Source organism: Poromitra crassiceps, assembly GCF_964638095.1.
Source record: "Poromitra crassiceps genome assembly, chromosome: 18".
NCBI lineage: Eukaryota > Metazoa > Chordata > Actinopteri > Beryciformes > Melamphaidae > Poromitra > Poromitra crassiceps.
The window spans coordinates 24403914-24425348 of record NC_139636.1 but is presented as its reverse complement, the minus strand read 5'-3'; the positions used below and the strand labels follow the sequence as shown (position 1 = coordinate 24425348).

Here is a 21435-nt window from a genome sequence, read left to right as displayed (position 1 = left end):
CTCAAAACGGATCCCACTGGTTAATTGATTCTTGCAGACAGTTGCTTAACCCGCTGAAAATCAATTATGGGTGGAATCTTGCGAAACACTCCTTGAACGAATATGTCCTTCTTACCTATGTATTTCTTGATGCACTTCTCTATGCGTTAAAAAAAGAGCCCACCCGTGTTTGAATCATTCATTTGAATGCACGTGCGGCATTGGTTCATACCTTGAGTTATTGTGTTGGAATTCTTCGACATACACATTTGGAACATTCCCAGTTATTTTTTTTTAAACACAGCTGTATCACAATGTGGCGAAAGACACTTTGATGTGTGCTTACGTGATGAGCTGTGCGTAGTAGTATGCCATAGTACTGTGTGTGTGTGTGTGTGTGTGTGTGTGTGTGTGTGTGTGAGGGAATGTGCCTGTTCTGCCTGCACACCTGTTTCCTCACTGTCTAGGCCTGGTCGTGTGGACATCTGAGTCAAGCCCTTTGAAGCAGGTCTCATTGCTTCCTGTATGACTGTCTGAGGGGGGTGTTTCCCCCCCCCCCTACACATTGACTTTATTATGTCAATCACATTGTCTCTGACTTTAGGGGCTCTTTATGTTTGTCACTTCTTCATTATAATAAAGGCCAGCTCTGGCTCTCAATTTGAGGAGGCGCGCCAAAAGTAAGCACTTAAAGGAGAAATGTCGGTATTTTTCAACCTGGACCCTATTTTCCTCACTTTTCGTGTCCAAAGTGACTAATGGGGGACGGCGATTTCTGAAATAGGTCCAGTATTGAGCAAAAGCATGTCGGCCGTCTCAACTCGGGAGAAGTCTCGAGGAGAAGAGGAGAAAAGTCGAGTTGTTGCAGGAACAGAACGGTGGAAACGTGAGTGAGAGAGTTGGAGCGAGGAGTCCCGGGAGGATGCGCTCTTGCTCAATACTGCACCAATTTGAAAAATCGTTGTCCCGATGAGTCACTTAGAGACAAAAAGTTAGGAAAATAAGGTCCAGGTTGAAAAATACTGACATTCTCCTTTAAGATGTTTAGTATCACTACAATTTAAGATTTCAGTATCCTCTTTCTGAGGGGTCCATGCCATTCTGCTCATTCTGTGTGTGCAGGGAAGTCTGATGCAGGCCTTCCCTGGCCTGAGCCCAGTTTAGACCAGTTGCGTGCCCACATTCTCCACTCATCAGAGGTTGCGTCCTCAATCAACCCGCTGGAATTAGCCAGCGGAACACTGTGTGTGTGCACGCTCACGTTGGTGTGTGAGTTGAGATCACTGGTAGCTCCGCCTCCCGCACATTTCACCGGGACTAAATTGCAAGTGCAAGGAGTGGTGGTGGGGAGCGTGGTTGCACCCTGAAGGAGTGAACAGAGGACATGCAGAGTGACCTGAGTTAGTGTCCTCCTTTATTTCCCTCCGTCCTGAGTGAGTGTCCTCCTTTATTTCCCTCTAACTCTCCGTCCTGAGAACGTAGGAAAATTGGACAGATGCAGCGGAAAGATTGAAGGTTGCCAGACGCGGAGGACACAGAGTGCTGTAGCGCTCACTGGAGGGAAGAGGGCATCATCAGGCAGGCCGCGCGAGCTCCCTGCCGGCAGCACCTCTCTCTCTCTCTCTCTCTGTCTCTCTCTCTCTCTCTCTCTGCCTGCCCGCCTGTCTTTGAAGCTCAGGCCACTGCAGTCTCCCTGCATGTCTCGCCTGCAGACAATGTGTCAGGTCCACTCTGGTATTGACTGGTTCTTCCAGGCAGAACAAGGCAGTTAATAGATAGATGGGAAGGGCCTCATGCGAGTCACGCAACAGATCGCTCAGGGAAATTAAAGTGTACAGAGTGCAGGTGCTCAGACCTCAAACAGGCATCCGTACTTGCGGTGAAGTTTTTTTTTTTGTGTAGCCTAATTTTTTTCCTATACATCCACATGACTGCGTGCCGTGCACACACACACACAGACACACACACACACACACACACACGCACACACACACACACACACATACACACACACACACACGCACGAGCTGAGAGAAGTGAAGATTGCCCGGTCAATCCTGATCACAGCCTGCCTGTCGCTGTCAGGGAGGAGCCGGCACGTGGCAGTCTGTGTCAGAGACAGTGTGGATCAGGGAGGAGCCAGCACGTGGCAGTCTGTGTCAGAGACAGTGTGGATCAGGGAGGAGCCAGCAGGCGGCAGTCTGTGTCAGAGACAGTGTGGATCAGGGAGGAGCCAGCAGGCGGCAGTCTGTGTCAGAGACAGTGTGGATCAGGGAGGAGCCAGCACGCGGCAGTCTGTGTCAGAGACAGTGAGGATCAGGGAGGAGCCAGCACGCAGCAGTCTGTGTCAGAGACAGTGAGGATCAGGGAGGAGCCAGCACGCAGCAGTCTGTGTCAGAGACAGTGTGGATCAGGGAGGAGCCAGCAGGCGGCAGTCTGTGTCAGAGACAGTGTGGATCAGGGAGGAGCCAGCACGCGGCAGTCTGTGTCAGAGACAGTGTGGATCAGGGAGGAGCCAGCACACAGCAGTCTGTGTCAGAGACAGTGTGGATCAGGGAGGAGCCAGCATGCAGCAGTCTGTGTCAGAGACAGTGTGGATCAGGGAGGAGCCAGCACTCTGCAGTCTGTGTCAGAGACAGTGTGGATCAGGGAGGAGCCAGCAGGCGGCAGTCTGTGTCAGAGACAGTGTGGATCAGGGAGGAGCCAGCACGCAGCAGTCTGTGTCAGAGACAGTGTGGATCAGGGAGGAGCCAGCAGGCGGCAGTCTGTGTCAGAGACAGTGTGGATCAGGGAGGAGCCAGCACGCGGCAGTCTGTGTCAGAGACAGTGTGGATCAGGGAGGAGCCAGCACGCGGCAGTCTGTGTCAGAGACAGTGGAATTGCACAGGAATAATTAGACAGTCTAATCAAGGCATGTGATGCTGCTCTTGATTCGAGTGGATTAGATTGGACCCATAGACGTTGATCTGACTTTGAAGCCATGTGATTCCACTTCTGCGAGGAACTCATTAAACAGCATATCTACACACATCTGAAAAGACTTGGGCTGGATTGCACCTCGAATGTTCTCAACCGTCTCGATATGTTTTTCCACATTAGGTCATCTGTTCAGTGCAGTGCCCTCGCTATTTTATGGACAGCTCTTTAAGTCGTGCTCTGTGTTGTCCCTCCTGCGCTAAACTGGCATGCCAGGGTGACATCATGTAGGTGACATCATATTACAACACACCCAAAATCCACAGCCAGCGGATTAATTTATAGCCGTCACGCACGACTCCGGAACGATCGTATGCAGTGGAACACATTGCAGTGCCATCATCCCGCCCCTCCATGCTATGTGGATGACCTGTATTTTGAGCTGGTAGTGTGCATGGTGGTGTGTGTGTACCTGTCTCCTGCTCTGTTAGACATCCAGCCATCTTGGGTCTAGCAGCAGCAGTGCTCCTCCAGACGACTGCCTATAGACAAACGCACGGGTCTGATGGAGTGACTGTCCCCCCTCCTCAGAGCGGTGCAGCCTGGGGCTCATCTCCCCCTGCAGCCTGCCTGGCACACGGCCTCAGGTTTCCACCGCAGCCCTGAGCCTGCCCAGCGCCTGGCCGCCCGCACTCCCTCAGGAGCCCCAGTGCTCCAGGATACGGGATGTGGAAATAATGTGACTGGAGTGCTTCCACCCTGCCTCCAGAAATCAGCTTTTGCGGATTGTTTATTTGAGGGGAAGGAGGCCTCAGACAAACATCCTGTTTTAAAAAGCTGCCTGGGTTTTGTAGCGGCGCGGCGGGCCGGTGAATTGCCCCCTTTGACAGTGGGGGGAGGCGGAGGAATGTTGAAGAGAAGGCCAGCGTCTCGGGGGGGATGCGAGGGGCTCTCCTCACCCCGTTTGTCGTGTCCAGGTTGCAGAGTCCATTTTAAGCTTGGGGGGGGGGGGGGGGCAATACATCCTGAAGGGTCTTGTGCTCCATTCTCTCCATAGCAGTGTTAGGGCCCGTACCCAGAGTCCTCGTCTCAAGTATCTGTTCCTGTCCTGGGAGGCTGGCTTCCGTTTCCCCTTACGTAACACACACACAAACACACACGCGCGCACACACACACACACACACACACACACACACACACACACACACACACACACACACACACACACACACACAGAAAAAGAGAGCCATTGATAAGAGCGATAAGGCCATTTTTCATTTTCCCTTTCTCAGCATTGTTAGAGCGTGGTGCGTCAGACATCCAGTTTTTCTGTCAGAGGTTAGGACTTGGAAGATTCTTCAGTACGGCCCTCCATAGTCTGCGTGACCTATCGCTTCATTATATATAGTGTGTGTGTGTGTGTGTGCGTGTGCGTGTGCGCGTGTGTGATTGTTGTTCCTGCGTACATTCATCGCAATGTCGATCGGTTCCTCTCGGTGGAACTGCAATGAAGTCTTGTGGCCATTTAGATTAGGATCTTTTGTTTTCTCCGCAGCTTGCTTGAGTTTTGTAAAGACTTCAAGATGTCAGGCAGGAAGCGTTGGTTTTGTCGTGGCGCTGCCTCCTTGGTGTGGGCTATATGTCTCGTGTAGCGGAAATGTTAGTAGCCGCTGCTAGCACACTATTGTATCATCTTATATTTGCCAGGAGGGAGTGCAGTTGTCATGTGCTCTTAACCCATTGATACCTGATGCAGCATTTGCGTGTATATCCCTCATTTGTGTGCGTATCCCTTTAAGACCGCGAACCGCGTCAACGCGGTTCGCGGTCTTAAAGGGATACACACACAAATGCTGCATCAGGTATCAATGGGTTAAGAGTTGATTTTCACTCTGCGCCGGCAACAGAGGTCCTAGGAGCGGTGAGGTAATGTGACCTCTACCTGCGGCCTGAAAGCCGTGCTAATCTAAAGCAGAAACCCCTCACATGTCAACAGAAACCGGCCATGCTGAGCGTGGTTGTTTACCCGTCTCCTCTGGGCAAGCCACTGTGGTGCCAGTGCTGCTGGGTGTTTGGCTAACTTCTGAAGGGTTCACTGATCAAGATTCATCTACGCTCTCATACATGACGATGAGACTGTGCGTACAGTGTGCGCTGCTTCTCATTTGAATTCACAGAGTCAAGTCGACTCTCTGTGTGTACTGTGCTGCTCACCCAGGAGGAGGCGGACAGTGTTCATTTTAAGCCTAACAACACAGAACTACAGTTAGTAGAAATAACAGGAGGTGTGCTCAGGCTATAATTTTGGTCCCCGTATTCTACCTTAGCAAACAAAGTGAGTGAGCTAATCTTGCCGTGTGCTCCTCTCCCCTCACACCGCAGCAGCACAGCACTGGCCTCCACCAATGGCACCATTCATTCAGCTCAGGGCACGGGGTTACAGCAACAAATAAAGAGCGTGCAATGCCATTAAAAATGTATGGAATGTCCAACTGTTAGTTTAGTGTTTTAGCGCGCCTCCTCTCAAGGCTGAGAGGGCGAACAATACTCCATTTGAGCTGGCCACTGTATAAATGTCCTCGCCTTGATCGCCCGGAGGGGAAAGAGCAGCGGAAGAGGTGCCAGTTGGGGATGCTGTTTTTATTTTCTGACCATTTTACCCACAATTATAAATCCAGCGACCGGCCTAGGCCAGCTATGATTTAGGCCTGTGGTCTGATGACCGGCCTAGGCCAGCTACGATTTAGGCCTGTGGTCTGATTGCCGGCTAAAATAGATTTAAGAATGTTTTTTTTCCCTTCCTCCCCAGAGGAGCATTGACAGTTGTGCCTGAACCTATGGCTGTCAGTATTTTTAAAACTCAGAATAGCCGGCGCATTCTTTGAGCCTCCAGAATGCTGTGTGTGGATTAACTGTAGGGGCCCATGTCATTCGACATCTCTACACAAGCCTTTTACAGCCACAGGGAAAGGATAGGAACTCATTGTGGACGGATGTAAGCTTGCAGTGTATCTAGGCATGCTTCATTTCCCCCTACTGTACCCATGTCAACACAGAGACAGGGACTACTGTACCCATGTCAACACAGAGACAGGGACTACTGTACCCATGTCAACACAGAGACAGGGACTACTGTACCCATGTCAACAACACAGAGACAGGGACTACTGTACCCATGTCAACACAGAGACAGGGACTACTGTACCCATGTCAACACAGAGTCAGGGACTACTGTACCCATGTCAACACAGAGACAGGGACTACTGTACCCATGTCAACACAGAGACAGGGACTACTGTACCCATGTCAACAACACAGAGACAGGGACTACTGTACCCATGTCAACACAGAGACAGGGACTACTGTACCCATGTCAACAACACAGAGACAGGGACTACTGTACCCATGTCAACACAGAGACAGGGACTTGATTTTCTCTCCTTCACTATCTTGAACTTGATCTACTGGAGCTATCTTCATTCCACTCCCTTGTCCTAACATGGGGCCAGTATGGTAGACATCATGTCCTAACATGGGCCCAGCATGGTAGACATCATTGGGAGCCTTTGATCTTGTTCCAGAGAACTGATGCCTTTCAAATCTGACCAGAAAACCTTAATTTTGAGTGATGTTCTTGGGAAACGTCCCTTGATAATGTATCTATCTTTTTCAATGGCTTAGCTCACTGGTCTGTCCAGGCACTAACACGTGCACAAGCACGCACGCACGCACACACGCGCACGCACACACACACACGCACACGCACACGCACACGCACAGGTATTTTGTTTTGTAACCGAGCTCGGTGTGTGCATGTATGCCAAGTGTATGTTCTCAGTTTAGAGAATGCACAACCCTACGAAGCAAACTGTCCTCTGGGATATAAGTTGTTGCAAGTTTGTAAACAGGCTTATGTGAAAATTCTCATTGATTATTATGTTGGGCGGGGACAGGATGCTATTGACTTTTGTCGTGCGTGTGTTTTGCTCCTCTTCTATTTGTGTGCGTCTCTAAGGTCTCTGGGCTGTGCGGGCTCAGTACGTGCAGTCAGGCTGTCGCATTTCAGGGTACGGTTTAGATTAGAGGTCTGGCTGTAGCTTCCCCCTCTTCCCCTCTCAGTGACTGCCAGCACGTCATTTACTTAATGAAATCCTGCCATTCCCTTTAGCTTGCAAGATTTTTTGCAGATGTTGACAGGGAAGGACTTTGTGAATGATTGGAAATGTTCACTCCTGCATTTTTAATGAATGTCTTGCTTGTTGTGAAGGGGCAGACTTGTCGGAGCGCGGGGGGGGGAAACAGTTGTCTTTGTTTGGGGAGCTGGTGTCTGGATGCCCGTGGTGGGGCCGTGTGGGTTACAGGGGCCGGCAAGTGTTGTGATTGAAACAGAACCTCTGGTGCCACATTATCCTGACAGAACACATTCTCCTCACAGACTCTGATCCACTGAGTCGATCAATAGGAAACCATTGTTTGAACGGCAACTGTGTCCATCATAGCCGCTCCGCCTCCCAGCCCGCTGGTAACCAAATACCCGCCTTTCGCCTTAAATTAGTCCGACTAATATAACTCGTAATAATAGAGTTCCTTGTTATTGTTCATTTGAAACCAAGCCTTCAACATAGCTTGAGTATATACGCCAACCAAAGTTGGTTTCCTCCCGCAGTGTAAAGAGTCTTTACTCGTCCCATAAGAGACGTACTGTGCGTCGATTCGGGCTGCGTGCTATGGCGGCGGTGGAAAAGAACGAATTAGATAAAAAAGAATACGTCTCAAATTATCTTCAAAGATGTCCGCAAAGCTTTTCGTGTCGTGTACGGTCAAAGCCCTTGCCGCCGTTCTCACGTTACCCGTGCATGACTCTGCGAGAATCTTTAACCAAACAAGATTCTTAGCAAACCGTTAAACGACGCTAAGGAAAAGGAAAACAGTTGAGCGATGTGCTGCGTGACCAGACCTTGGCGGGTTTATAGGACAAGGAAGAAAGCAACCTTCTTGCTGCACTCCCCCCCCCCCCCCCCCCCCCACCTCTAGTCCTAACCAGAGTAGGAAGTTAGGAGGCACTGAGAGAGAGGAGGGGGGAGTTCAGGAATGTGCAGGGTCTCCTCTACTGAAACACTCCAACCTACTTGGCTCAAACCTCCCTCGCGCACACACACACACACACATACGTACACACACACACGCACACACGCACACACGTACACACACACACACGGATAGGTTGTATGAGGAGGTGAAAGGGCACCGCCACCCAGCAGGATGTTCATTGAGTGTTTTGCTTGAGGTGCTCCGCTGCTCGCTCTCAGACATCGCTGGCCTTTAACGTGCCTGTGTTAGACGTGACATTTCGCCAACGTCTCCCCGCAAGTTTTGACCAAGGGGGCAGCTTTCTACTTCAGCATTGACACCAAAATGAGTAGCAACAAAAAAACTGCAATTCCTTGAATGGCCACTTGAGGCTGCACGCAAGAGCGAGTCAATCCCCATTCTACCCCCGTGTTAAAATGTATGTTTTACAGCCTGGTTATTAAAAAAAAAACGTTTTTGGTAACTCACCCATTTAGAGTAAAATAGACGATAGAAAAGACTATGTTTTGGACGTGATTGACAAGGTCGCCTGTCCAGTGATTGTGCAGTTTGCCGATCACAGACCAATAGCAATAAGCGGCTCTGTGGGAAGTGAACCCCCGGTCTCACGCGAGCTGTGCGAAAACCCGAGATGACAGTGGCCCAAAACGCCAAACTAGAGGCTTCAGAACGTGAGTCCACAAACGAATGGGTGACGTCACACACACTGTCCATCTCTTTTTTACGGCCTGTGGTTTTGAACTCAGCTCTTTGAAGGACTTTGAAGGCCTAGCTAGCATCTCCACCCTCACGTAATCCTGTTTGCTCGACGTGTTCAGCGTCTGACACATCGCGGAGGTTCTGGAGGAAACTTGGAGGAAGTGAGCAGCACATTCTCTTCTCCCTTGAAAAAAGAGCCGTTCTCCCTCAAACCAGTGGCCTCTTGCTCGCACGCCCAGACGGCTCCTGCGTCCTACTAGCCTCCTTAGTTTCCTGTGCTTTTTACACCCTCTCTTGTTTATTGATTTAATTTATGGATTCTGTTAGTTATCTCTCCTATCAAGGGTACAGCACTTTTCCTCCCTCAAGGGGTCATCCAGAAACAGAAACAGAGGGAAAGTGGAGAGGAAGTGGATGACAATGTAAAGCATTCCCATTGTGACCAGCCAGGCTTGCTGACTAGATTCAGTTTCTCTGGCCTATGCTCCCACAGTGTTTGCTCCCAGCACATCTCTCTCTCTCTCTCTCTCTCTCTCTCTCTCTCTCTGTCTCTCTCTCTCTCTCTCTCTCTCTCTCTCTCTCTCTCTCTCTCTCTCTCTCTCTCTCTGTCTCTCTTCTCTCTCTCTCTGTCTCTCTCTCTCTCTCTCTCTCTCTCTCTCTCTGTGTCTCTCTCTCTCTCAGCAGAGAAAGGCCAGACCTCGGGGAGAAAAATCCATAGACATATAAGAGCAGCTCCAGTTAGCGTGTCTGTCTGATAAAGCCGACTTTGATGGCAGCGATAGCCCAGACGCCAGCCTAAATGTGGCCTGTTGGGGAGTTATAAGTCAGCCTGTAGGAACCATTGTCTACAGAATTAAAGCCATACCATACTCTGACACAGGGGGGAGAGGAGGGTGCTGTTTTGTTGTTGTTGTTGTTGTTGTTGTTTTGTGCCACGTTGTTGTTTAAATTAAGAAAGTTTAAGCTAAGAAAACGTGGAGCCTCAGGAATGCACACGTCTGTTTTGGGAAGTAATAATGAAGAATTAAGAAAGAATGTTTTAAATCTCCACACACAAACACACAGAGACAGAAACACACACAGACACACTCCAGAGAGCATGCATGCACACATACACGCACAGATAATCTCTCTCTCTCCCCCCATCTTTCTCTCTCTCTCTCTCACACATGCACGCACACGCGCGCACACACACACACACACACACACACACACACACACACACACACACGCACACACACACACACACACACACACACACACACACACACACACACACACACGCACACACACACGCCCACACAAACCCACAGAGTCCTCCTACCTCCTACCAACTCCCCCCTCTGCCTATCAGTTCATTGGTAGAGTCTAATAGCTGGAGGGGAATCTAATCCTTGGCACAGGATAAGAGACTGCTGCCTCCCCCCTCCTCTCTCTGCTCCTCTCCCTGCTGCCTCCCCCCTCCTCTCCCTGCTCCTCTCCCTGCTGCCTCCCCCCTCCTCTCCCTGCTCCTCTCCCTGCTGCCTCCCCCCTCCTCTCCCTGCTCCTCTCCCTGCTGCCTCCCCCCTCCTCTCCCTGCTCCTCTCCCTGCTGCCTCCCCCCTCCTCTACCTGCTGCCTCCCCCCTCCTCTCCCTGCTCCTCTCCCTGCTGCCTCCCCCCTCCTCTACCTGCTGCCTCCCTGCTCCTCTCCCTGCTGCCTCCCCCCTCCTCTACCTGCTGCCTCCCCCCTCCTCTCCCTGCTCCTCTCCCTGCTGCCTCCCCCCTCCTCTACCTGCTGCCTCCCCCCTCCTCTCCCTGCTCCTCTCCCTGCTGCCTCCCCCCTCCTCTACCTGCTGCTCTTCCTGCTGCCTCCCCCCTCCTCTCCCTGCTCCTCTCCCTGCTGCCTCCCCCCTCCTCTCCCTGCTCCTCTTCCTGCTGCCTCCCCCTCCTCTCCCTGCTGCTCCCCCCTCCTCTCCCTGCTCCTCTCCCTGCTGCCTCCCCCCTCCTCTCCCTGCTCCTCTTCCTGCTGCCTCCCCCTCCTCTCCCTGCTGCTCCCCCCTCCTCTCCCTGCTCCTCTCCCTGCTGTCTCCCCCCTCCTCTCCCTGCTCCTCTTCCTGCTGCCTCCCCCTCCTCTCCCTGCTGCTCCCCCCTCCTCTACCTGCTCCTCTCCCTGCTTCCCCCCCGCCCCTCCTCTCCCTGCTGCTCTCCACTGGCCTGTGCAGCTTAAAGGGACTGGCAACAGTGTTGTCTCCACAGCAGAGTTGTGCAGGAATGAGTTGCTCTCTGCTCTGTGTGGATTAGGGGAGATGGAGTATAATGGAGGTGGCCCGGAGCTTGCTGGGGAGATGTTAGCACTGTTGTTTGTCTGCCTGTCCCTGACACTCGGCCTCTCATTCATCTCACTCCAAGGCTACGCAGCCGTGTGTTTACCCGCGGGCGGGCAGCTCTCTTCTGCTGCTCCCTCCTCTGCCCTGTGTTTTTTCCCCTTCCTTTTCATGTTGCCTTTAAAAGCATTACTGGATGATCATCAAGGATTGCCATTGAAACTTTCAAGCCCCCATTTTTGTGTACTTAGTAGTAATTATCCCGACTTGCCCTCGAGTGCAAGGAGCTCATAGCAGAGGGATCTGCATTTTTCCATAGGTAAAGCCACGGAAGAGGCTTAGGTCTATTGAAGGGCAGTGTTATTGACATTTTGTGGAAATGGAATTTTATAGCTCTAATAGAATCGAATCGTGGTCAGGGCTTCTTGTATATTTTGTCTATGACAATGACTGTGACAATCACAGTAGCCTATATGTTAGTGTTTCCCAAACTTTTTTGTCTTATGCAAGTACTGTATTTTTTTATAATGCTAATACTTTTACTCTTATTTCAGTAATTGGAATAGTAGATATTCTACTCAAGTACTTTTAAATGTACACTGAGTAAATGAGTAAATTCAGATTTTTGTTTTGCACACCGCACTATGAAAACAGCACAATAGCATTGGGACTAACATGTCCAGAATCACTTCTGCATTTAGGGTGCCTAAATCAAACTGGTGGTCCGCAGTGGTCAATGAAATTAAATACACTTGTTGTAATGAACCCCATTGTCATATTAGTTCAGAAATCTCGGTTTCATTTGACAGAAACCTGTTTTATTTGACGCTGCTGATAATAGTCATATAAATTGATGTATCTGATTGTGATATTGCTGCTGCTAGCAGCAGCTTTAGCTCGTCTGGCGAAGGAGAGAATCGCCAAACTGAGCATCTGAACTGGCTGTTCAGTATTTCCCGACAAGAGGCATTGTTGTTTCCACACATGAGGTGTAGAGACCAGAGTGTGTGTGTGTGTGTGTGTGTGTGTGTGTGTGTGTGTGTGTGTGTGTGTGTGTGTGTGTGGAGGCGTGCTGCTGCTGCTGCTGCACACTAGTCTGCAGCAGGCTGCAGCCAGGACTCGCAGTGTTTATGCGAGGCAGACTTTTAATTACATTTTTCAATGTTGACTACATGGGAGGTGGTGGGGTGGGATGGGATGGCGATGTGCCAAAAAGTGAGTGCTTGTTTGCACATTGCCCAAAAGCCTCCAGTCAAAAATAGTGGTCGCACTAGCGTTAAACGGTGGAAAAGGCGATTTTACAAGTGGCATTCAAGTCCTATCTGACTAGTTTTCAATTTATTTCTCCACACAAAAGTTATGTCTCGAATATATAATGCACTAACACTATCATCTTGCTGCATTTTCACGATACAAGACAGACAGACAGGTAGACCGGGGAAGATATGTGTGAACGATTCATTAATATGCGTGAATGTTAATAGCGGGCACTTATCCGTTATCACCCAATAGCCTAACCATTATCATCTTCTTTTTCTTTTCACTTTTCACGTTTCAAACTGGCAGATGGAGGAAAAGAAACAATTCGACTTTTTCTTGTTTACTCACCAATTTGGCTCTCTTCCAAATAATCCAGCCACATTACTACATCCATTCATGAGATTAAATAGCACGGGGACAATGGTTTGTAAAAGTGCCATTTAACAACTATTTATAGGCTATGGTAATCTTGTCTCGCTCACGCCCCGACCCTGCCAGCTCACTCTAGGCTCCGGACAGGAGCCTGGACTTGCTAAACTAGACGCGCTCTGCGAGCGACACGGACTTAGTACTTGGGGCTTGGGTGGGTAAGGTCCGTGTTTGCGGACATTTGGTGCTAAACATGCAGGCCATTCGAGTGAAGTCTGGACATGTTCAGGAGTTCACTGCACGTTTAGAAACAGCTTTGTTTCCACCTCTGCCAATAGTACCCCCTCACTCGTGTGTTCTTTGGGCCACAGAGAAAACATGGTGGCTGCGGTGGATCCACAAACGTACAAGTAAATCCATGCTGAATTTGTCACTGGACTGCCGGTGTTTTGGGGTTGGCCTCTTTTTCCCTTTTGTCACCGGATTCCTCTCCAGTTTTGACATGCGTGAACATGACCTTTTCACAGGAGTGTGTGTGTGTGTGTATATATATATATATATATACACACACACACACACACACACACACTCCTGTGAAGAGGTCACGTTCACGTGTGTGTGTATATGACGCATTGGACAATTAAATATATTGACATTTTAGCTGTATAGAGCTTTTCATAGTCATTTTATAATATGTCTGAGGAACATGTTGATATTCTCAACAGTCTCATCTTGTTTTCCTCTGTCATTATGCCTTTGCATTTCCTGTATTAACCTCGCTAGCTAGTGGTAGCTACATTGTTAGCCTCGGTGGCTTCTAGTTAACTGCGCATGTTCACGACGTGACCACTTGAATGCCAACCATATCGTGTCCACAACTTCCGGTCTGGTATTCACGGTAAACACGAGCCAAATTGAACTAAGCATTATTCCCAAAGTGGGCTCCGTGTAATCCCCAGGGGTACTCGCAGTTACGTCGGGGGTACGGGAAAAAAAAATCTGTAGTACCCTCTGGAGGTAGAGGGGGTGCACAGCAGGAGGTGTAATGTTTCAGGTGGTGCAGGACTTTAAAATGTTTGGGGACCACTGCTCTATGCATTAACCTTAAAGGAACACTCTGCCCATTTTCAACCAGCTTTGTATCATTAGAACATCAGTAGTATATCAGAAAACTGTAAACTGTTTTGAAGTCTGTCATTTAATTTGACAGTTATTGAGTGTTAAAGTGTGGACCAGTGACATCACTGGTCCACACTAACTCAAATGAATAACTCATTAACTCAAATCAACTCTCAATAACTGTCAAACTAGATGAATGATGAATAGTTTGACAGTTATTGAGAGTTGATTTGAGTTAATGAGTTATTAATTAACTATACTACTGATATTCTAATGATACAAAGCTGGTTGAAAATGGGCGGAGTGTTCCTTTAACCTTTTCATGCAAAACAATCATTTGTGTTAAGCAGCAGTCAAGTTTGTGGCTGACATTTGAATCCTTTGCTCAGATACGTGAGCGTGTGTCATTGTTTGCTCTCGGAGTTCCAACTAAACTGATACAAGTCTGTGTTTGTTGTCAGATCCCATGTCCTGCTTTTGGTACTTTGAATTCCTCTAATCAGATGGCGCATGGGGAAATAGAAAAATCAACACTTTCACATGGTTTCCATGGAGCCTATGCCTTGTTGTGGAAATCAAACTTTGCACACACCAAATTCTCCCTGTTGGAGAAAGCCTTGTTAAATATCTTTGTTTACCGTGCGATTGTACTTCGACATGCAGTACGTGCAGCTACAGATGTGCTATGGCTACCTCTATTCAACTGAAATGTGTGCGAGTGGGTTTTTATGTGTTGAGTGTGGAACTCTGTTTACCTGTTTCTTGAAGCCAAACAGAGATTAGGCTTATCACACAGAGCGCTGGTAGCTGCCTTATTCCACATTATTTCCTGTTGGCCATGGAGCGCTCTGTAGACTAGATAATCTAAGGTGTCCAACTCTTTGATACTAGTACTTTGAGCCTGGTTATATAAGGATGTAGAGTTGATTAACTCCTTCATGTGTTACTTAGATCAGTGTCTCTGGCCGTAGAACAGGAAGTGTAGAGGCCATATTGTGGCTGTGTCCGTCCGCTCTGAGACTGACACTAAGAGGAGAGGGTTTTGAGAATAAAATAACAATAATAACATGCGCTACTTTTCTAATGGGTAAACGGAGCTGTTAAAAGGTGGCAGGGTTAAATGGATGCAGAGCACAGTAATTGCTCCCAGCTCCTCGCGGCTCCGCCCTCAGCAGACCCTCTGAAAGCCCAACATGGAGTAGAGGAGAGACGGGTGTCTGTGCTGTGGTCAGAAGGGAGGGTCTTATACGCCCTCCCTTCACCGCCTCAATCTGACTGTGGGTTCTGGTCTGAGCCTCTGCCTGGCTCCAGGCCCCTACCTGGGTCTGCCTCCAGTCTATTCATTCAATTTGATCTAACTCTCTTTAAATGTCTTTGATTTAACATAAAATACAAACTTTTTTTAATCAAGTTGTTTGCCCCCTCCATCCATTTTCTCTCCAATTGTACTTGGCCAATTCCTCCTGCTAGGGTGTCCCGTCGTTGCTCCACCCCCCCTCTACACTCTGAGTAGAGTTGTAGGATAGCACATGCTTCCTCCGATATATGTGCAGTCGCCAGTCCCTTCTTTTCACCTGACAGTGAGGAGTTTCAACAGCAGGACATAGCGCGTGGGAGGATCACGCTATAGTACCTATAGTACCTATAGTAGCTGTACCACAGGAATGAGTGGGAAGTAGCAAATAGTTGGTTTGTAAGGGGAAAAGGCTATGGGATTTTACAATGGGGATTTCGGGTAAATGCATGAAATAAGGTATGTGGTTAACACAAGTTTATGGGCGTGGTCATTTGTGTTCAGCAGGATAATCTTGACAAACCAGGACCAGTTTTATGACTTTTGAAGCGTAAATGTTTTTATTTTTTATTCAGAAAACACTTCAAAAGTCATAAAAGTGGTCCTCATTTGTGAAGATTATCCTGCTGAACACACATTTCCACTCACATAAGCGTGTGTTAACCACAGACCTTATTTCACGCATTTTACCCAAATCCCCATTCTAAAATCCCATAGCCTTTTCCCCTTACGAACCAACATGGCGACGATTTCTGGGGAAGCCTACAAAAATACGTCATCCCTGTAGTACTCTATTCTGCCCAGTTCCCCTCGCCCTGAACAGGCACTCTGACTAACCAGAGGAGGCACTAGCGCAGCGACCAGGACACATTACCAGAGATAGTCCATTAAAGAGAGGAGTCACCGCAGGCTCCGCCAATTCTAACAAATGGTAGCAGCAAGTCTCCTAAATGGGCGTGGTCAACTCCTCCCTGAAGTGTTGTGTGAGAGGACTAGAGCCTGGTAGTCTCGCAGTGCCAGCCTGGTGATGCAGGGTTAGTGCTGACCTAGCAAGCTAACTTGAACTAGAGATTGTGAGTTCCCAAACTCAAAAAAGAATTCCAGCCACAGATTTAGCTACTATATCAACGAACTTCACATGTTGCTTTAGCTAATCGCTCCCTGCTAACGTGAGCTCCTGTTGCCAAATCTCGCGAGAGTGTGTTGCTGAGACAGAGACAGGTCTTGAACAAGTTTAATTTTCTCCTGATCTGTCTGTCTGAAAAATGCCATTTTAGTGTCAGAATGTTCAGAAGATATGTGGCTTCGGAAATGTGGCCCAACATTTACTTTGATGGTAATGGGGGCGATAGAATCTGTCATAATCTGAGATCACGTTAACTTCTCCCATTGACTCAGACCTGCGAGACCTGAGAGTCTCCTAGGTGGGCGTGGCCGTGGTAACCCATGTGCAACAAATATAGGAAGTGACATGAAGTGACATGAAGATGGGCCGTCTTGCTTGAAATCCCATTGTCTTTGACATTCCAGCTTCCCACCCGCAGACACGGCCAATTGTGCCTGCATGGACGACCAACGGTAACACAGGGGCTTGAACCTGCAACTCTCGTGTGGTGTTGATAGGCAGGGAATCTACCGCTGCTGCTACCCGGACGCCCCAGAAAACACAGACAGAGAGGAAACATGGCTCTCATAAAAGAGAGAGGGAGTGAAGAAGGCCATATAGTTGCTGTGGTGATTGTGTCCAAACAGTCTGCCTGCCGATTGGTGATAGCTCTGTTTTTCTTACAGAGATCCTAATGAGTTCTTCTCTCAGAGCCTCGGCGCACCCCCACCCCCCTCCCTAGCCAAAACACACAAGTTCAGTGCAGAAACACAAACACGCTGACTGATATTCTTCCCCCTCCAAACAGACGCATGTGCGCACAGGCACACGTAGACTCTTAACACAACAGAGCCACAGGAAAAGGCCTGGCTCACGGTGCGCACATTGTCTTCCCTCAGGCTCCGGCTTAACATTAGATACATTTCTAACCTTTGTCCTGTTCATTCCTCTTCCTGGTCCTCGCTAGTCTCACTGGCTCCCTTCTCTCTCCAGGCTACGTGTGAAAAGTAGATACCGTTGACCAAATTGTTTTTTTGCTTTATATTCTTCCCATCTAAAGAGGAGGGGAACGGTAGCCATTTGGTCTTTTTGTGTTTGTGTGCGCACAGTTTCAAAGTGAGTTTACCTTGATGTGTGGGCTGCTCCATTTGATTTGAGACAATAGAGAGGGCCGTAAACAAGTTGAGGCTGCGTTCTTTGTGTGGCCGCGCGGCGCTGCAGTAAAAGCTGAGCTCAGGGCGGAGGAGCTGGAGTGTGGAATTCACTAATGGCACATGCATGTTGGGGCCCCTGAAGAGAGAGGGGGTCATTTCAGCCATCAGTGTGTGCGCAAACACACAGAGAGCCTGTCTGCAGCTCACCCCCCGCCTCACCCCGCCTCACCCCCCATCCCCCCCACTCACTCACTCACTCTCTCACTCCCACCTCTCTCTCTCTCTCTCCCCCCCCCTCCCTCCCTCTACCTCCACAACACAGAGAGCCTTGAACCAGCAGGCGTTTTGTCTGTGCAAGTCTGGTCAACGTTTTTTGCTAATCTTTGTATAAACTCGACTAGTGTGGGTCACTCAGCAGAAAGGTTTGGTTGCATGGGAGGGGAGAGCGAGGCATTTTGTGTTGCTGTGTGGATCTGTTTGTTAATGGGGCGGGCGGTCATGGCTCTAAATCCTCTGTGCCAATAGACTCTCTGAAGCAAAATAATGGCATCACTCTGTGTGTGAGTTAATGGGAGCTGATAGCATGAAGGCTGGGGGGTCGGGGGGTCACGGGCTTGTGCTAAGTTGTCAGGGAGCTGAATGCCGTCCCTGGGCCCACAGCAGGGGGAGGGAGGGGGGAGGAGGGGGGAGGGGAGGGGGACCCCCTGCCTGGCCCTCCTCTCCCTGCACCCCCACTCTTCTGGAATGCGAGGAAGACGAGGGAAGAGGGGAAAGAAAGAGGCACCCCCCGTTCTCCAGGCGCGAGGGCTTGAAGAGACGGATGTGAGCTCATGGAATTCTCTGTGCCACTGAGCTCTCCTCATCCTCACCGCACTTTTTATGGGAAATATAAATGTGCGAGGAAGGCCTGCGCGCGGCCGTGTGGACCCGAGCGGCCTCCAGAAGTAGTCGGCAGTCTGTTTAGTACGGTGAAGATAGAAGTCTACCGAGGGAGCAGTAACTCACTTCGGAGTGCTGAGGGCTGTCACTGAAAAGAGTTCACAGACTGCAGCCATGAAAACTGAATTAACAAGCTGATTTACTGGAAAGAGATGGTTGGGAATGAGATGGCAACTTTGTTTCACTCTGTGAAAAAGTTTTTCCTCCTAAGCACTGCTCACTGTCACTTGGGTAAGATGTGTGTGTGTAAACTCAAGCCTGGTTGTTTCAGATAGTTGCCAGGAGGACTGCCTGCATATTCTCAGTCTAACCCTGACTTGCTGCATCAAGGGCTTACTTTGAATCACTGAATGTAATCCTAAATTCATTTTAGTAAACAGGGTCTGTTTTGAAAGTGTGTGTGAGCAGCAGTGACTGGTTCTCTACTACAGGGTGGTCAGTGTTGTTTGATCACTGTGGCGCCCTCCTGAGGCAGAGGGAGGAAGTGCAGGTCTTCAGTTTGGTCTCACACACCCTCCACCCCCAGGATATCTATAGTAGCCTGCGTGTGTGTGTGTGTGTGTGTGTGTGTGTGTGCGTGCGTGCATGCGCGTGCGTGTGTGTGTGTGTTGGATGGATGTGCGTGCAGTGGTATTTATACAAGGCTTAGATTTCAATACAATGCCTCCTTCAGTATTTATAGTGTGGCCATCTGCTCTGAACAATAAAAAGAGATAGCTAATCCCTTTAAACATAAGCCTTCCTTTTTACCAGGCCCCTTTGCTTTTGTTTATGTTTTGTTTAATGAGCATCCCCCCCCCCTCCCTCTCTCTCTCTCTCTGTGTCCCCCCCCCCCCAGATGCCAGTATGTCGCCTGATGCCCCTAAGCAGAGCCACTGGTGTAACGTGGCGTACTGGGAGCACCGCACGCGTGTGGGCCGCCTCTACACAGTGTACGAGCACTCCGTCAGCATCTTCTACGATCTACCTCAGGGCACGGGCTTCTGCCTGGGCCAGCTCAACCTGGAGCACCGCAGCAGCACCGTTCAGCGCACGCGCGGCAAAATCGGCTACGGCATCCTCCTGAGCAAGGAGCCCGACGGCGTTTGGGCGTACAACCGCAGCGAGCATCCCATCTTCGTCAACTCCCCCACCCTGGACGTGCCCAGCAGCAGGACGCTGGTGGTGCGCAAGGTGATGCCGGGCTACTCCATCAAGGTGTTTGACTATGAGCGCTCGTGCCTCCTGAGGCACGCCACAGAGGCGGACTTCCTGGACGGACCCTACGACCCCAACAGTGTGCGCATCAGCTTCGCTAAGGGCTGGGGCCCCTGCTACTCCAGACAGTTCATCACCTCCTGCCCCTGCTGGCTGGAGATCCTCCTCAACAACCATAGATAACACAGACGGACCCCCCACAAACTATCCCAAATATCATCTACCTAGATTTAATATAAAGTTTTATATATTATATGAAATATATATTATACTTGTAAATACGGAGTCATTTTTACAATGTAATTATTTATGTATGGTGCAATGTGTATATGGACAAGAGGAAAAAAACGGAAAATGCACTTTGGCTTATATATATTATATATATAAATATATATAAAGATAAAGAATCTTTCAATACCAATTTGAGAAATTATACAGCAAAATTAGGATGAGCCTGGATTTGGTGTATAGTTTTCATATACTATTAATATCCAGACAAAAAGCTAACACCATTCACACATTGATAATAAAGTATTCGCATAATATTTCCCTTTGCTTGGTCTGTATCATTAGCTCTTTGTTTGCCATTGCATCACATTCAGTATCACAGCTGGACACCTTTGCTTTGTACCAACCAGACACCAAGATTCCCAATATTCCTGCCAGTTTATTATTATTCTGAAAGGATGATGTGCAAATTCAAACGGGCAGAAGTCACAGCACACGGTACATTAGTAGCAGAAGTCACAGCACACAGTACATTAGTAGCAGAAGTCACAGCACACAGTACATTAGTGGCAGAAGTCACAGCACACAGTACATTAGTAGCACAAGTCACAGCACACAGTACATTAGTAGCAGTATTATGTCCTTTTTCGCATTTGGTTGCATTTTGATGTTCAATTCATGCCAGGGGTGGAGATGCTCCAGGTTTCTCCCAGTCAACAATCTGGGGCACAGATGACAGAAAGATCATAAATCTTACTTGTCCTGCTCACTTCCTCCGAGCAGGAAATGACATGAGGGACCACTTCACTGGCCAGGAATGGCTGGATGTTAACAACGTGTCATTAAAGAGTAGAATAAGCCCTGCAGTAGTGGCAGCCGTTAATAAACAAATAAATAAATAATAAAACCGTAATGGCAGCCGTTTAAGAGCAAAAGAACACACTCAGCAGATAGCACTCGCCCATTATAACAAGGATGATATCGATACTTCATTGACATCTTCAATGTCAGACACGGGTCATTACCAAATCTTTATGAAAGCTGTTATCAGACGAGCGAGCTCGACTGAACCAGATGTCCTTGAGGTCCCAGGGAGCCCCGGTGGTGAGGGTTGAGAGGACACAGTGTAGGAGGAATTGATGACACTACTTTCCAGGGTCTTGAGGGAACCGGCTCGGCAGTCGGGAGGTCCCACTCCAGCACAACATCCTCGGCCAGTGGTCGCAGGTCTCGTCTCCACTGCCGGCGACTCACAATGGACGTTGTTATAATTGACCAGGGATGCGGCAGCCTGAAGCCGCCACAGTGATATTGGAATGTATGCACAGAAACCAAGAAGTTTTACAAGCCTACTGGAATCTTTAAAAACTACAGCCAAGGTGGATGTGGTTTAGCTGGCTTCCTTCATAATTGCTGGTGTTGGGTTGTCAGATTGGTGGTGGTAGTGAGGGGAGGGGGGCACATAGGTCTCTGCCAACATTCAGCAATAGAGTCATTCAGTAACACTCGGATTCTAGTCTAATGAGTGCTGAACTGTACAACTTACAAGGATATGATGTGTTTTAGAAGGATTTCTTCTCTTAAGAGATCACGAGCCTTTTTATTGGACGTAATAAAAGTGTTGGATGAGCTTTGAAAGATGCATGTTTGCAATGTGCTTTGAGCTGAAAGGCACGATGAAGAGAGAGGGCCTCTTAAGATAAGTAGTCATATTTTCTGCAGAAAAGACTGTTTTTTTCCTATTGGGAGTGCATCGTCTTCGAGGAGGTCTGGCTGCTGAG

General features: G+C 49.0%; 1 protein-coding gene across 1 annotated transcript in view; it reads left to right on the top strand.

Moving 5' to 3' along the window:
* smad6b (SMAD family member 6b) overlaps positions 1–19959 on the top strand; it is a 29929-nt gene extending 9970 nt beyond the window's left edge. The window contains exon 4 of the mRNA XM_083654260.1: positions 19068–19959. Coding sequence (XP_083510386.1) covers positions 19068–19609 — 542 coding nt within the window. The 3' untranslated portion in view covers positions 19610–19959. The remainder of the gene's footprint in view (positions 1–19067) is intronic.
* The last annotated feature ends 1476 nt before the right edge of the window (positions 19960–21435 follow it).